Raw genomic sequence first — 15,970 nt, forward strand, 5'->3', positions numbered from 1 at the left:
AGTCCGCAAGCACAGCTGGGTCCGTGGATCCCACGAGGACCCAGAGGTGCCTTGGAGACTGTCTCTGGTGGGGCGGGAGGGGGTGTGCAGTGTAGGACTGGCGAGGGAGGTCCCTGGGCTCCAGGCTCACACACAGTCTTCCCCGCAAGCCCAGCAGAAGAACAGAGGCCAGCTGCCGGGCGACAAGAACCCCAGCAGGCAAGGACGCGTCACGGTGATCTCTGGTGTTCTCCTTTGGATGGTCACCTAGGTGGTTTCCAGTTTTCATTAGTAAAAAACACAGCAAAGCCTTACCACCTTCTTGGTAGTCACCTGCATTCTCTTCTAAGGTTTAACTAGGAAGTCACCATCATATATAAAATTAAGGCTGAATTCTTTTTATAAAACTTAAAAATTACTGGCCCTGGCCAGTTGGCTCAGTGGTAGAGCGTCGGCCTGGTGTACAGAAGTCCCGGGTTCGATTCCCAGCCAGGGCACACAGGAGAAGCGCCCATCTGCTTCTCCACCCCTCCCCCTCTCCTTCCTCTCTGTCTCTCTCTTCCCCTCCTGCAGCCAAAGCTCCATTGGAGCGAAGATGGCCTGGGCGCTGGGGATAGCTCCTTGGCCTCTGCCCCAGGCGCTAGAGTGGAGTGGCTCTGGTTGCGACAGAGCAACGCCCCGAGGTGCAGAGCATCGCCCCCTGGTGGGCGTGCCGGGTGGATCCTGGTCGTGCGCATGCGGGAGTTTGTCTGACTGTCTCTTCCTGTTTCCAGCTTCAGAAAAATCCAAAAAAAAAAGAAAAAGAAAAAAAAAGAAAAAAAGGAAAAAAACCTTAAAAATTGGGCAAATGAATAACCACAGCCATGAATATCATGGGCCAATACTTATCTAGGACAAGATGCCCACAAAAGAAACCGCTGGACCCAAGAGCACAAGCAGTGTCCCTGCCTGGGGAGGGGGCTTCCAGGTGCCCCCCCCCTCCAGCAGGAGAGGGCCTGGCTCCTCCCTCACTGGCACAGGTGGTGCCCACACCTCTGCTCTGGCCAGTAAGAGGCAGAACAAAAGGTTATACACTTGCTGATTCCTTACAAAGCCGGGTGTCTTCCTGTGTTGACTGGCCAGCATGTCAATTGCCTGTTGGTACCCCCCCCCCCCATCCTCTATCCACTTAATCTTTCTAACTGGGTGGCAGGAACTATACATTCTGAATGTCACTCCTTCGCTGTGTATGTGAGGGCTCTTTGGCTCCCAGGAGCTCATGATGCTCCCCTAAGTTTATTTATTTTTAGCGACGGAGACAGACAGGGACAGGAAGGGAGAGAGATGAGAAGCATCAACTCATAGTTGTGGCACTTTAGTTGTTCACGGATTGCTTCTCATGTGTGCCTTGACCTGGTTGGGGGCTCCCAGCTGAGCCAGGACCCTGCGCTGAAGCTGTGAGCCTGCACTCAAGCTGGGGACCTCAGGGTTTTGTTCGAACCTGGGACCTCAGTGTCCCAGGTTGACTCTATTCACTGCTCCACCACTGTGTCAGGCAGTGTTCCCCTAGTTTTATTGTCTTTGGTCAGTGCTGGCATCTCCAGCTGAGCCTGAAAAGACCAGTTAGATGGGATGGGGACTGGTGAGAGTGGGGACTGGTGAGAGACCTGGGGCCCAAGGGCAGGTGAGGATAAGCCCTGCCCTCCAGCAGGGAAGCCGCAGGGGGAAGAAGCAGGCCCTCGGAGGTCAGGTGCGCTGTGGCCTGGTCTAACTAGGTGGTGGAAGGGCAGGCCCCTGGTGATGTGCTGGCAGGTGGTAGGCTGTTCCCACCCTCTCCTTTGGCCCCGCCTACTCCCCCATACAGGCCTGGCCCAGGCCTGTCCCCACCACTCAAATGCCCACATGTGTGTTAGTTCCAAACCTGCATTCTGTACCCCCTTGCCCTGAGCTCCTACTTTCCGCTGTGTCCCTCACAGCCTTCTCCAGCCCTACCCCCAGCCCTATCCAGAGAGGCTTCTGCTGCTCCCATAACTCTCTGTGAAGGGCCCCACAACCTACAAATAGCCAGATCCTCTTGACCCACTAGTGGCTCTTGTCCCAGCTGACCACTCCTTCCTCCGTAGCACACCTTCTGGGAACGCTGTGCCTTTTGACTTCCCGGCCCTCTCCCAGTACCTCGCTCCGTCCCCTCTTCCTGACCCCAGTGCTAGAGGGCCCAGCTTCGGCCTTCAAGCCTCTGCTTCTCTGTCTGCTGGTGTCCTGCTTCCAGTGCCCACTTCCTATGGGACATCCGGGTGTTTATCGCCAGCCGAGGCCTCGCCCTCACCGTGGCCCAGAGGCAGCTCCACCAACGCCCCGCCTCCCGCCCCTCCCCCTCCTCCAGGTGCTCAGCCTACCCTGTAAGGCAACCTGGGCTGTCTCTCCCTGTGACACCCGTGCCAGTGGTCAGAATCCACACAGAACTCACCCACTTCTCTCCAGAGACCTCCAGACCACGCCAGGGACAACCTAAGACAGCCTCGGTCGCTCCTCGGCTTCCCGGAACCTCACACCGCCCTGCAGGACCCTCCTGTGTTTGTCCGCCCACCGGCTCGCCCTCCATCTCTCTGACCTCCCTGACCACAGCTCCCCCCCTGGGCACACACAGATGCTGGAACTGGTGGGACAGGCTCTCTCAAGGGAGAGCGGAGTGTGTCTCGGTTGGGGTCCCAGAAGAAGCGTATCAGGGTTAATGGCCAAACCCATATCAAGAAGGCCACACTAGTAAGCACCCTCTGCCCGCGTGGGCTTCAGGGCCTGGGCAGGGCAGTCCTCCCATCCCCCCCCCCCCCAGTGCCTCCTTAGTCTCCGGGGAATTGAGGCCTCCTCCCCATGCTCTGCCCACACCGCCTACCCCAGCAGCTCTTCACCTCCCTGAGGGAACCCTCTCTTCCTGCCCTGAGGCAACCAATGAAGCTACTGTGGAGAGGCGTAAGCTAAGCTACCCTGCACCACCACCCTCTCACCCGGCACAGACCCCATCAAGGAGGTGTGGGCAGGGATGTTCACAGCAGCTTGAGGAGGCCACACACTTGCCAGGCACAGGGGGCAACTTCCACCAGTGGAAGACTCCAGCGGCAACGATGTGTGACCCAGAGCAGCATGTACCCCAGGAGGTGGGCTGAAAAGTAACCTTGGGAGAAAAAGGCAAGCAGCTGAGACTGAGAGCAGACTGGTGCAATGAGGGAGAGTGTGACAATGTCAGCCACCATCATGGGAAAGACCCAGGGCAGGACAGGCACAGGGACCTTCAGATTTCTCCATGTGTTATTTATTTATTTATTTGGTATTTTTCCGAAGTGAGAAGCGGGGAGGCAGAGAGACAGACTCCAGCATGTGCCTGACCGGGATCCACCCTGCACGCCCACTAGGGGGCGATGCTCTGCCCATCTGGGGCATTGTTCTACTGCAACGCAACTGGAGCCATTCTAGCACCTGAGGCGGAGGCTATGGAGCCATCCTCAGTGCCGGGACCAATTTTGCTCCAATGGAGCCTTGGCTGCAGGAGGGGAAGAGAGAGACAGAGAGGAAGGAGAGGATGGAGAAGCAGATGGGCCCTTCTCCTGTGTGCCCTGGCCGGGAATCAAACCCAGGACTTCCATACACCAGGCCAATGCTCTACTGCTGAGCTAGCTGGCCAGGGATCCATGTGTTATTATAATTTTTAAAATTTTTATTTATTTATTTATTTATTTATTTATTCATTTTAGAGAGGAGAGGGAGACAGAGGGAGAGAGAGAGAGGAGAGACAGAGAGAGAGAGAGAAGGGGGACAGGAGCTGGAAGCATCAACTCCCATATGTGCCTTGACTAGGCAAGCCCAGGGTTTCGAACCGGTGACCTCAGCATTTCCAGGTCGATGCTTTATCCACTGCGCCACCACAGGTCAGGCCCATGTGTTATTTTTTTTTAAACTGGATTATTTCTTTGTGCCTGAAATAATTCACTGACTGACTTCCGACTCCCTCTGCCTCCATGTTCTCAGGACAAGCCCAAGCTCCTTGTCCTATGTGATTTGCCCCAACTGACCTCTGCAGCCTCCCTCTGCCACTCCCAGACCTTTGCTCCAGTGGTGTCCTGGCCAAGAATGCCTTTCCTCTCCCCTCATCTTTCTGGCTAAGTCAATGTCCACAGCAAGTTCTTAAGCAGTAAAGAAATGGGGTCCGGTTTGACTTTTAGAAAGAGGCTTTTTGGGAATCCCAGCAAGGAGGGCAAGTGGAAGGGGGGTGGAGGAGGACATCAAGGGGCGGAGAGAGACTTGTCCCAAGGCCAGCACACATGGAACCTACAGCTGATACCCTTTCACCCTCACTGCATGGTAGCCATGGAGACATCTGAGTTCTCCACTCCAGCCTTTGAAGAGTAGCATGGGGCCAAAGGAGCAGGTTGGCTACGGCCTTGAGCCACAGGTCGTTCACCTGAGTCGCCCCCTCCCTTCAGATGTCTCCCAGGCCCTGGGGGTCTCCCAAAGGCCAAAGGTTAACCCCATGAACTCCATTCACTTGGACCCCATCATACTCAAAAGACATTCAGAACAGGAAAGTTGGGAGAAACTGTAGGGAAACTGAATCCTAGAGAGGGGAAGAGACTAAAGCCAGGCAAGGCAGAGGTGGCCCCAGATTGCCAGGAAAGTGCTCCCTGTAGTCCTCCCCCATGGCCTATGACTTGGTTCCTGTGAATCTGGCGGTGGTCAGGGACCCTGGAGGCATGTGGTCTGGACCTGCAAGGCCACACTACACAGAGGTGAGACAGAGCTTTGGGTGGGGGTCTCTGGTTGGGTCTCAGCATGAACTCTGGCGTGCAAAGCGCGGTGCCCCAAACCTTGGAACCCATGGAGCTGGGGCTCCGATGCTCCTACCCTATCAGGGCCAAACGCGGGTCAGGGCCCTTAGGGGTCACAGTTCCTGCCTTTTGATCCCTGTACAGACAGTCTCCCCCAAGGTCACAGAGAGTCAGTACAAAGGGGACCTGGAATATGACTCGTGAGCTGACAAGGCAAGGCCCGCTTGGCGGACCCGGCGCATCCACGCGCGCGCCCATACTCGCACCGAGCGGTGGCACCGCAGGCGGGGACCGGACGCGCCCCCCCACCTCGGCGCCGGGGCACCCGCCGCCCCGGGCCTTCCCTAGACGCCGCGGCTCCGGTTTCAGGAAGCCCCGCCCCCGCCCCGCGTCGTCCCCGCCCCCAGCGCGCCCTCAAGTTTCTCGGAACTTTTCCGCGGGTCCGGCTGGGCGCCCCGCCCTCCGGCCGGTGACGTAACAATGGTGCAGCGCGGCGGCCAATAGTCGGCGGCGGGGGCCAGCAGCGAGGGCCAATGGCGGCGGCGGACGGTCCCGCGGTCCTGCCCGGCCGGGGCCGCACTGCGCCGCCCGCCCGCCGCCGGCGCCCGCAACGCCGCCCTGGGCACGGCCCGCGGTGCCTCAGAGCGCGGCTGCGGCGGGCGCAGGCGGCGGTGGCTCCTTCGCATCCGTCCGTCGGGGGACCTTCGCCTCCGCACCTCTCCGCGGAGGGCCCGCGCGCGTCCCGGCCCGCAGCGGGGGCGGGGACGCCAGGCCTGCGGCCCCACCGCCCCCCACGGTGAGTCCCCCTCCTCCGGCTCGCAGCCCCTGCCCGGGCGCTCTCCCCTGGCCGCCGCCCCCCGCACGGCCCCCGGGCACACGCGCAGGTGCAGCCCTCGCTGCGCCGGCCACTGGCCCGCTGACACCCTGGCCTCGTCCCCCGCCATGCGAGGGTCCACCGTGTCGCCGAGAGGGGACCAGGAGGAGCTGGCGGGCGGCTGGGGAAGCGCCAGCCCAACCCCCCACTCACCGAGCCTTGGCCATGACTCAGTGTCCGGTGACGTGGGGCAGCCAAACTTTACATAACGCGCCCGGCGCCCCGCGGTGTCCACACAGGGTACACCTGGGGCGCAGAGGCCCAGGCGTGGGAGTGGGGGGTTGCTCCGGTCATAGTGCCCCCCAAAAGGGTGCTGTGGCTGCAGCCCACCCCCACCTTGTCCATCTCCATAACTTAGTTACCCGGACTCTGTGACCGAGGGCTTAGCCTTGAGGGAAAGCAGTGGGTACCTTGGGCCGGGGTCCGAGGCCAGGGCTCAGGTTAAGGCTGGGGACTCAGAGGGCAAGGTCACAGCTCAAGTTGGGCTCCCTGTGGGTTGGGACACCCCCACATGTTTAATGAGCCCAAAATGGGAGGCAGGAGATCTGGGTTGTAGGCCTGGCTCTACCATGACTTGCTGACAAGCTTGTCCCCTGCTGGAAAATGGGAGGACAGTACCTAGTAGCTGGGAAGATCGAGAGGTAGCTGACTTGGAGTTTGCAGACTGTAAATTGTGATGCACACCAATCTCTAGGTTGACTTTGCCCTCCGGCTTCCTTCCAGGAGCTTGGGGTGTGGAGATCTTGCAAACATCATGTTTGGGTGGCAGCCTGCATTCTCTCCTACTTCTTTTAACTTTTTATTTTTTTATTTTATTTATTTATTTATTTATTTCAGAGACAAGGAGAGTCAGAGAGAGGGATAGATAGGGACAGACAGACAGGAACGGAAAGAGATGAGAAGCATCAATCATTAGTTTTTCATTGCAACACCTTAGTTGTTCATTGATTGCTTTCTCATGTGCCTTGACCACCGGCCTTCAGCACACTGAGTAGCCCCTTGCTCGTGACCTTGGGTCCAAGCTGGTGAGCTTTTTGCTCACACCAGATGAGCCCGTGTTCAAGCTGGCGATCTCGGGGTCTCGAACCTGGGTCCTTCCGCATCCCAGTCCGACACTATCCACTGCGCCACCACCTGGTCAGGCTTAACTTTTAAAATGTATTGATTTATTTTAGAGAGAGAGAGAGAAAGAGACAGAGAAGCATTCATTTGTTGTTCCACTTGGTTGTGCATTCATTTATCTCTTCCCATGTGTGCCCTGACCGGGGATGGAACCGCAATCTTGGTGTTTTGGGAGGACACTACAACCGAGATAACCGGCCAGGGCCCCTCTCTTCTTACAGATGAAGAAGCTGAGGCAGACCCATGTCTGCAGAACTAGGTGATCTCAGTACAGGAACCAGGTAGGTCTGAGTCTAATCTCTGCCCCTATCCTGCCTTGCTGGGAGGTTCTGGGGAGTCCCCACACATGGTCAAGGGTCAGAGGTCAGGGTCAGGGTTGGGTAGGACTGGGACAGGGATTTGTCCTACAGAAAGGACTTGTCACAGCTTGAGATGAAGGTGCAACTTTCCTACCCCCTACCCGGCCTTTTCTCTGTTTGGGGTTGGATGTTCTGGGCCCAGGTGGGAGCAGAAACTCCCAGGGCCTCCGTTGGCTGGAGGGTGAGGGGTGGTGGTGGTGCCTTTTCAGTGTGGTCTTGACGGTGGGTGGAGCTGTGGGGGCACAGGCTGCAAAGGGCATATCTAGTAGAGATGCTAGAGAAGGAGTGGATTTCAGGAGGGAGGTCAGGTGCAGCTAGATCAAGGATGTGGGGAGTGTGTCAGGGTCTGGGAGAGAAGGGAGCTGCGAGGAATGACAGGACGGGCTGGTCCGAGGCTAGAGATAGGTACAGAGCCCCGTACCACCGGGCCCTCCCTGGGAGAGGTGATCAAGATTCCCCTCTCGGGCCTTCAGGTTTCCCAGGTTGAGCTGGGCAGTGGGGACAGGGGCCCAGATGCCTCACTGTATGGTCCCCTCCGCCCGTAGGTTGTTGGCCGCAGAGCCCATGCAGTGAGGCCAGGAATCGCCCCTTCGCCAGAATGCCTTGGGACGCTCAGCGGCCCGGGGGCGGTGCGGAAGGTAGGCCCGAGGGCGCCAGCGCGGCACGCTCGCAGGCGCAGAAGCAGTGCCGGAAGTCCGCGTTCGCCTTCTACCGAGCGGTGCGCGACCTGCTGCCGGTGTGGCTGCTGGAAGACATGCGCGCCAGCGAGGCCTTCCACTGGGACGAGCGCGGGCGCGCCGCCGCCTACTCACCATCGGAGGCGCTGCTCTACGCGCTCGTGCACGACCACCAGGCCTACGCGCACTACCTGCTGGCCACGTTCCCCAGGCGCGCGCTCGCGCCGCCCAGCGCCGCCTTCCGGTGCTGCGCTGCGCCCGGGCTGCACGTGGCGCTGGCCGTGCGGTACAACCGCGTGGGCGTTTTGCGCCGCATCCTGCGCACCGTAAGGGACTTCCCCTCCGAGGAGCGTGCGCGCTTGCTCGACCGGCGGGGCTGTGGCCGTGCGGAGGGCGGCGGAACGTCCCTTCATGTGGCCTGCGAGCTGTTGCGACCCGAGTGCCTCTTCCTGCTGCTCGGCCACGGCGCCTCCCCTGGCCTGCGTGACGGCAGTGGCTTCACTCCGCTTGAGCTGCTGCTGCGCCAGCTGGGCCTCGACGCCGAGGCCACTCCAGCTGCTGGGGCGCCTGTGGCCCCCGGGGAGCCGCGCCGGCGCTCCCTCCTGCTGCTGGACCTGCTGGTACTGTACACACCCGCGGGTGCTGCTAGTCCTATCCGCTGCCAGCTGCTGCGCGACCGGCCGCGCTGGCAGCGGCTGCTGGGCGAAGACAAGTTCCAGTGGCTGGCGGGCCTGGCCCCGCCCTCGCTCTTCCTGCGCTCCATGCAGGTGCTAGTCACCGCCATCTCGCCCTGCCGCTTCCCCGAAGCCCTGGACGAGCTGCCGCTGCCGCCCTTCCTGCAGCCACTGGACCTCACGGGCAAGGGGTAGCTCACGGGGCACTCTGGGCACTGGATTTTTGGAAAATTCTATTTTTCAGAGCGTTGTATCTGGCACTTTACATATATCGATCTCTGTATATTAGAATCTCTGCCTCATCTGTTGCGTGCATGGTGGGCATGGCCAGGGTGGGCAGGGAGGCTCCAAGCTGCAGGTTTTCTGGGTGTGGCTGGGCTCAGTGCGCCACCTCTCTGCGCAGAGCGGGACTGACGGATCATGGGGCTCCCAAGAGCCAGGCCTTGACCTCACCTCACTTCCCAGCCCGAGGAGGGTGAGGGCCAGCGTTCCATCTTGATCTAGAGCTTTCTGGAAGGTGTCCCAGGGGAAGTGATGATTGAGCTGAGTGGAAGGAGACGAGTATGCGCAGGGGATGCGGGCGGACATGTCCAAGCAGGACTGACAAGCACGTGCAAAGGCACAGAGGCCAGGAGCTCGCTCTGGGTAGGCGCTGGGGCAGTCAGCACACAGGGCCTTGTAACTCTCCTGTGGCTTGGGCACTGGATCCTGAGGGCTGGGACGGGGAGTAAGGCTTCTGTACTGCAGTGGGGAGCATGGTCCAGGCTGGTTCTCTCCCATCCCACCCTGGCACCTGCCTTTCCCTGGTGTCACTGTGCCACCACCAAAGTTGGTCTACCCAGGCCTGGCCTTGTCACCGCTTTCACTTTGCCCTCCCGGAGGATGTGCAGGCACCTAGCCCTGGGGCTTTGGGCCCTAGTTGTACCCCTCCCCGGGTGAGGTTAGATTGTGACTTAGGCCTGCCCTCTGTCCACCAGGGTGTGAGCTTCCCTTTGTCCCCTGGCCCGGCCCCTAGTGGGTTTTAGGTGGTGCCTATGGGTGGTTAGGTGGCTGCATCACCCGGTGGGAAGTCCTTGCTCAGCCTGTAGAGTTGGGTTTTGCAGGAAGGTTCTGAAGATGGAGGCTTGCTAGCAGATACATTACTACCCTTAAGGAAAAAGGTATGCTGGTTGAAAAGTGAGGTCCGTGCCCTGAGGAACCTTGGGACTAGGGAGAGGACACAGGCTGCGCTGCCCAGGAATTCTGCTGGGCTATGAAATTCAACCCGTGACTACATGGGCTGGGAGGCCACAGTGTCCTGCCAGGAGCAGCGGGCTAAAGGTCTGCCTGATGAGTGACCAGCCTGGCTGGGTTACCCACTGACAACCTGCTCCCAGCACCCCCTCCCCCGAGGGGAGCATGTCTGGGGGCCAAAAAGGCATTGGGTGGTGGGCCACAGGAGGGAGGGTATAGAGGGTACAGAAGGGCCCTGGGCACCAGGAAGGTCTTGCTTGGGGACCCTGGTTCTGCCAGGACCTGTCACCTACTCTCAGGGTGACCTGGGACAAACTCCCACCCTGGGCTTTGTGTCCCCATGTTATCAAAGGGCTTTGGACCATCTCCAAGCTGCCTACTTTCCCTGAGGGATGTGGCCCCAGGTCCACAGAAGTGAGGTGGGGGTGTGCACAACCCTGGTGGGAAGGAAGGGAGGAGGACGGGTGCATAGCCAGGTGGCTGATCCCCGATTCCGAGTGAGGACTCCCCTCTTGCTGTGTCCTGGCCAGTTAAATAGCTTCTCTGAACCTTGACATTTGGGGGCAGTGGATACATCTCTCAGCTCAAAACTTGGGCATCAGGAACCCCTGGGTCCTCTTGGAAACCCCAGGTCCTCATTGCAGGGGTGCCATTGTGGGGGTGGGCACATTTCCTTTTGGAGGAGATGGCATGTGGAGCTGAGGGCCCAGAGAAGTGGGTGGCATGGCTCTGAGGGTGGGGCCTGGGGAGGCGTTGGGAAACCCTTGTCCTGATGCCCAGGCACCTGGTGGGTGACCCAGGCCTGCAGACTTTCACATCCCCCAGCCCCAGCTGTTCGTGGGGCTGGCCCAAGGCTCAGGGCTGAGTCCCGTCTTTTCCCCTCTAGACTCCCAGCTGCCCTTTTGGTGACAGCCTCCTATGAGCCCCCTGGGCTGGGGATGGGGTGATGTAGGGGTCAGGAAGCTTTCCTGCCTCGGGGCTGCCCTAGCCCCTGGAAGTGGGCTGTTATAGCCATCATTAAGCAGCAGGAGGTGGTACCTGCGCTGGTCCTGACAGGAAGAACTGCAGGTGCCACAGAAGTGGGGAATTTCAGGGGCCACATGGGGTGATTTGGTTTGGGGTGAGCAGGGGACTGCACCGTTTGCTGGGTGGTGATGGGGCCCATCTGAGGAGCCCTTCGCAGAGTGGGAGGGCAGGAGACAGGCAGCCAGGGCACTGGCCCCTGATGTCCTCCCTCACCGCGGGTGGGTGGGATGGAGTGGGGGACGCTACGGAAGTTGCACTGCTTGGAGCTGCAGAGAAGGCCGAGGGAGCAGAGGCCAGGCTGGCATCACAGCCCTGTGACAGCCAAATGGGGCCAATTCCTGGCACAGCTCCCCTGAGCCCCATGGGCCTGGCACCTGCTCAGTGAGAGCGGAGGATCTAGAGGCATGGTGCAGGCAGATAAGGGGTATCTGGTGGCCACTGCTGGCCTGGGACAGGGGGCGGGCAGGCTCCGGGGTCGGGCTTATCAGTCTCCGGGCCCTCCAGCCCCAGGAAAGGCAGCAAGCTGAGTTCCAACGTCCTGACACCGGTATCACCCTGGCCATTATCACCCTGGCCTTGAGCATGGAGAGTGGGATGCTTGGCCAGACTCTGCCCAGGGGCTCCTTGGCAGGCAGCACAGCTGCTCTCAGCCACTGCCAGGGGACCGTGGTGTTTTCTTCAAGACAACTGCTCCGCCCACAACAGGCCTTTTCTTGGTGGTGAAGCGTGCTGGTTTGCTTATTTCATTCGTTCCTCCAATCTTTCAGAGAAAATACTGGCCACCCTCCATGCCCACCCAGGGGCCCAGGGCCCAGAATCTGTACCTTAGACACCTGTTGGTTTTGTGACCTCAGGCCCAGATCTCAAAAGGGACACCATGGGACATGGTGTGCTGTAGGGGCGGCCTGCGGTGGATGGCCAGGGCCGAGGAGCAAGGCCCCCCCTCGTTGGCCCTGTGCCCAGCCATGCTTCGCCTCCTTTGCCAGCTAACCTCACTACCAGGCTTTCTACCTCGCTTCTCCTACCTTGATTTCCTTCCCTCTCAATTTCTTCAACTTTCCAGGGCGGTGCTGAGAGCAGTTTCCTGTCACCCCAGACTGCTCAGAACAGGGAAGCTTCCCGGGAAGCCAGGTGCAGAAGCAGCACAGCCGGAGGGAGGCCGGAGGGAGGCCGCACAGCATGGGGCCTGTTTGAGGAGCGAGCTGCTGCTGACGGAGCCAGCCCCACCGGGACTGGTTGTGGCTGCATTCGACAACGGAGGCACAAGTGACGTGTAATAAATGCAGACTTTGTGTGTAGTTTAAGGGCTTATGACAAATGTCGACACATGTGACACCACCATCCCGAGACAGAGGTGAAGATAGAGATTTCTACCTTTGGTGGTTTTAAAAAGAATTTCAGCTTATGGCATTCATGCTCACGGTAGAACCCTTGGACTGTGCAGAGAAGTGTGGGTCTGGGTGCGGCCCTGACCCTGGAACCAGGTGGTCCTGCTTGTTGTGTCCGTCCGCCCCCCCGCCGTGCAGCTCCAAAGAAAGCAGCTGACGGCCTGTCATAACCCCACCCTACACACACTGCTAGATTCTGGTCTATTTTCTTCTCCTTGTCCCATATGCAGATATACATACTTTTTCTGTGCAATTTTTTTTACATATAGGATATTAAATCACTCACACAAGTTAGTCTTTTCAAACTTACTGTAGCAGAAGCATCTCCCTACATTGTAAAATGCTTTGTGAACATGGTCTGTAAGAAGTCTCTGGTGGTTATTTTGTGATATTTGACTCAGCTAGTGTTGATACTACGGAGTTAGAACTGAGTTTTTAAAATGTTTTATTTTTGGAATAAATAATACATTTACATGGCTCAAAATTCAAAAGATAGAAAAAGGTATGTAGTGCAGGCAACCACTGTGACCAGCTGTTAGTGTTCCTTTCTGCGCAGCTCGTGTCCCCTGGAGTTAAGAACGTTTCAGACCCGCCGGAGTAAGAGTACATCGGTGTCCCCCTCCTCTTTCCATTTCCATGACATTGCTACACCTGAGAAGTTCGACATCCGCTAGAGCTCGGAGGCAGACAGCCACGGCCTCTTGTCCAGGAGCAGCGTGCTTGTTTATGGCTGTGTTACTCCACAAGGGCTGTGCCATCGGTGTTAGTGTTTTCCAGTCAGGACCACGGCTGTGCTCAACGCTTCCCCGATTCAGGGTCTGTTCTTGAGCCCAGGTGTCTGGGGTGGGGGAGCTGTGGGTTTTCAGATCTCAAGGCTGCTGCTGGATGGCCAGGGGCTGGCCCAGGACATTTTGAATTTACGGCATTTTTACATTTTGAAGAAATCAAATCTATTTCTCTGTGGCTTTCCCCACCCCTTTGACTTTAAAAAGCCCTTGCCATCCAGAAATTAGATACCATTCCCCCACCCCTGGTTTTAAGGTTCCTTCGTCTAATGTTTATTTTGTGCAAATAACTGAGCAGTGGCACAGAGGGGCTGTGAAGTCGCACTCCTGTCCCTCATCTCTGATGCCACCTCCACAGGGGCCTTGCTGGGCTGCTTGATGCCACCGGCCCCTCAGCCCACACTGGCCTCTGTTGTTACTCCCCTTCCCAGGACAGTGAGGGCATCCATCAGCATGGGTCAAGCTCTGGAGCGGGGCTCCAGTCCCAGTGCTTCCTGTGTCACCTTGAGCAAGTTCCTTGACCTCTCGGAGTCTGGGACAAACAGTATTACCCTGTGGGGCCCTCAGAAGGACGAGGTGCTCTGCATGGGAGAGCCCAGGAACACCTCATCTGGCCTTGTCAAGGTGGCGTTTGTGGGAGGAACGTTATTTTGTAAACTCCTCCATGCCTCCCCAACACATACACAAAAAGTCCCCCGTGGGATTCTGACCAATTGAGTTAGACCCATACATTCCGTCAGAAAGGACTGGTGTCTTTCCACAGTGTGTTTACTCTCCCATCAGGAACATCAAACATCCTTTCTTGATTCACGTTTTCTTGGATGTCTTCTGGAAGGGTTAGCCACTTCTTGACATGAGCGTGAGGTCCTGGGTATGGGATTCCTGCTGCTATCATGTGATCTTTCTGCATGTTGGGTTCCACAGGGCACTTTGATGTTTGGTTTTGTTTCTTGGAGAGTTAGACCCGGGGATTTGAAACCCCCGAAGCCTGTCTGCAGTAGCCTGGCCTCTGTGAGCCTCCATGAGGAGATGGCCTTGGGCTCTACCTCGGGCAACAAAGGTGACATCTACCTCTGGGTGACCACTCCTGCAGGACCGCCACCCTGGGTAGCCCAGTGCATATGTAAACGGGGCAGGTCACAAAATCACGTCCACTGTGCTCTCCGGGCAGTGGGGCTGGTTGGCAAGCTCTTCCCAGCGCAGGTGGGGATGCCAGCCTCCTCCACGTGTGCCCACTGAGGCACCTTGTCACAGCCCGAACATCAGACTTGAGCTGGCTTGGAAAAAGTCTAGTTTATTGCGCTGTCTCAAAGCACAACTAAAAATGAGAACCAGCAGGGAAACTGTACAAGGCTGAAGTGTTTGAACCTCTCAGGCTGGCCTTGGGTGTTTGGGTTTCATTGCACTGAAGGCCTGCGGGTCCCGAGAGCACTGCCTGCCGTCCAAGGCACAACATCGCAGCAGAGGGGCCACCCCCCCCGGTCGGCTCTGCTGCCACCAAACTCTAGGAGAGGGTTCTGTAAAAATGTAGTGTGGAGCAGGAAGCGGGGTCAGCATCTTGCCCTCGTTCAGACCTGGAAGACCCGTTTCACCACTGGCTGGTCCCGGCAGAGGGCACATCTCATCACTCTTCAGCAGGGGCCCGAGGACTGGACACGCTTGCCTAGTGTGAGACGGGCCTGGAAGGCCCAGAGTCCCGCTGTGCCTCTGCGTCCAGGAGGAAGGAGGGTGTGCCCAGGGCGGATGCAGGCCAGGCCGCCGAGTCCCACAGCTCAGACGCCAGAGAGGTGACGGCACTGCGGGCTGACTTCAGGGACTGACGTCTGACGTGGTCACAGTAGGCCCCAGCGCCAGCCTTCTGGGGAGCAGCCCAAACGCCCGCCAACAGTGCCGGGCTGCCCCCTGGAGCCAGCGGCTGGCCCCAGGACTGTGCCATACGCCGAGGACGCACGGGTGCCCACCCTCTTGGAGGCTGCAGCCGAGGGCAGTGCAGGCTCGGGACCGTGGGAGGAACGAAAGCCCTTCCACTGGTTTCAGAAAGCACATTTCTAAATTTGTAACATTTGATTTCAAATGAGGTATCTTATCCAAGTTTGTAACACAACAAACAGAAAAGGCAATGGTTAGCAGACTCGCCCCGACGCGGGTGAGACGCCACTCTGAAGACATTTAAGTCATGCCCCCTGCCAGCAGGGACGCGTGTGCGGTCAGCTGTCTCACCCACCAGCCTTGAGTGTTGGGCTGCAGGGTGTTCTGAAGGCGGCGAGCGTGCCCTGGCCGGGATGTGCTGTGTTGTGTGCGGGCGTGTTCTCCATCCTGGCACAGCCAGCACCCGCCTCTCACACACGGCCCTGGGCTGCCGTCGGGGTGTGTGGCGCGGAATGTGTGCGGGCTCGTGCCTCTCAGAATAGGGGTGGGACCCTGGGATGGAGAAAAGCCACTGTGGGAACGCATTCAGTGGCTGGAGAACACTGACCTTTAGCTACTAACGTGGCAGCCTGTCGTGTCTCACAGGTGTGTCCCCTGACCTGCTCTGACTCTCCTGTCCATGGGGGGCTCCCCGCGTCACCCCCACAGTGGGACCTGGAGTAGTCAGTGATGAGGACATAACCACGGCACACGGGTGACTAGTGCGTGCAGTGTGGCAGCCTGTCCTCACTGGGAGACAACCATGGGGTTCAGAGCCACTGCTGTTGCAGCAACAGCTCCGACCACTTGGCTGGGGCTGTGGGTTCTGGAATGAGACAGAAACAAGCACGGATGAGAGCAAGGGCGGGGCATCCAACATGGCCAAGCGTGTCTGGACGGGAGCTGATGAGGCATGTCCAGGAGTAAGCCATCCAGAACCGACTGTCTCCTCACATCCTGGCTTCCTCCCTCCTGAGTGAAGGCCACAGAGCTCCTTCAGATGACCTCCCACTCGTCCTCCAGGTCCTCAGGATGGGCGCTGGTGGCCTGGCTGCTCTGGGCACCGTGCGAGTGGCTGAAAGTCCTTGTTAGCCGCTGGAGGAGGTAGCCGGGGGGCCCCACTGCCCACAGCTCATCCGATGAACT

General features: G+C 58.6%; 2 protein-coding genes across 2 annotated transcripts in view; one reads left to right on the plus strand and one right to left on the minus strand.

Annotated features, from left to right (window-relative positions):
• The first annotated feature begins 5,318 nt into the window (after positions 1-5,318).
• Positions 5,319-8,767, plus strand: ANKRD9 (ankyrin repeat domain 9). Its single transcript, XM_066343416.1, has 3 exons — positions 5,319-5,574; positions 6,996-7,055; positions 7,679-8,767. The coding sequence occupies exon 3, from the start codon at positions 7,732-7,734 to the stop codon at positions 8,677-8,679; it is 948 nt and encodes a 315-aa protein (XP_066199513.1). The 5' UTR covers positions 5,319-5,574; positions 6,996-7,055; positions 7,679-7,731; the 3' UTR covers positions 8,680-8,767.
• Positions 8,768-12,307: 3,540 nt separating this feature from the next.
• The window catches only part of TECPR2 (tectonin beta-propeller repeat containing 2), a 103,424-nt gene continuing 99,761 nt past the window's right edge, over positions 12,308-15,970 (minus strand). The window contains exon 20 of the mRNA XM_066343940.1: positions 12,308-15,968. Within this exon, the coding sequence (XP_066200037.1) occupies positions 15,821-15,968 (148 nt within the window). The 3' untranslated portion in view covers positions 12,308-15,820. The remainder of the gene's footprint in view (positions 15,969-15,970) is intronic.

Source organism: Saccopteryx leptura, chromosome 6 (assembly GCF_036850995.1).
Source record: "Saccopteryx leptura isolate mSacLep1 chromosome 6, mSacLep1_pri_phased_curated, whole genome shotgun sequence".
NCBI lineage: Eukaryota > Metazoa > Chordata > Mammalia > Chiroptera > Emballonuridae > Saccopteryx > Saccopteryx leptura.

Excerpts from the sequence above, each read along its gene's own strand:
- ANKRD9 (XM_066343416.1), top strand. The coding sequence starts at position 7,732 with ATGCCTTGGGACGCTCAGCGGCCCGGGGGCGGTGCGGAAGGTAGGCCC.